This window comes from Chenopodium quinoa, unplaced genomic scaffold (genome assembly GCF_001683475.1).
Source record: "Chenopodium quinoa cultivar QQ74 unplaced genomic scaffold, ASM168347v1, whole genome shotgun sequence".
Taxonomy (NCBI): domain Eukaryota; kingdom Viridiplantae; phylum Streptophyta; class Magnoliopsida; order Caryophyllales; family Amaranthaceae; genus Chenopodium; species Chenopodium quinoa.
Genome location: NW_018742493.1, coordinates 44,515 through 45,325, shown reverse-complemented (window position 1 = coordinate 45,325; position 811 = coordinate 44,515). Strand labels below are relative to the sequence as shown.

Below are 811 nucleotides of genomic sequence, written 5' to 3'. Positions count from 1 at the left end.
ACCTTGCAGCTCATGAATATATATAGCTAGCTTTTCACAAATCTAGCTCACGCTTACAGTCTCACATTTTATTTATTGCCCTAAAATGATGTTATGCACAAATTTCTAATCTAGCTATATTGCCACAAATTTAAATCTATATGACAATTAGCCCCATCTTCATCCATTTCATCCCAATTCACCCCTCTTTTTAGATAAGGCGGTGTAAGAAGCATACCGGCAGCCATGCTATCAAGGAAAGCTGGCATATTAAATATTACTTCTTCATCAATAAACAATAACTCTTTGGAATCAAACCTCATTGAACTTTCTCCCATATCTTCACTCTTATTACCTTCACAAGGTGAGGAAGAGCAATGATCGGACCTAGTGGCTTGTAAAGCCGCGAGCCTAATGTCCTGAGCTGAGCTAGACTTAGCTCGAGGAGCAAGCCAAGCCGAGTCAGGGAAGTTGAGAGCAGCTTTGTCACCCCTTAGAGCTAGGGCTGCAACGTCGTGTGCCCTAGCTGCAAGTTCTGCCGTAGGGTAAGTCCCTAACCATATCCTACTTTCTTGTTAGGCTCACGTACTTCACACACCCATTTCCCTCTATCTCTCTCGCGAACCCCACGAAAAATAGGGTGGCGAGTCTCTTTGAATTTTTTCCTCCCTGCCTTCCGCTTATGGGGAGGACATGCAGCTTCACCACTCAGTAAGGTGCTGAGTGGTGGAGCTGATTGGATACTAGGCGAGTCCAAGGATGTTGTATCGTCAGACTCGCCACCACTTGATGGAGGTGAGTATGGTACTTGGGATGATATTTGTGGGTTCAT

At 44.6% G+C, this 811-nt stretch overlaps 1 protein-coding gene across 1 annotated transcript; it reads right to left on the bottom strand.

Moving 5' to 3' along the window:
* Positions 1-811, bottom strand: LOC110719821 (dehydration-responsive element-binding protein 1F-like). Its single transcript, XM_021898804.1, is given in 2 exon segments — positions 1-547; positions 550-811. Coding segments are annotated over 2 exon segments (699 nt in total). The 3' UTR covers positions 1-110.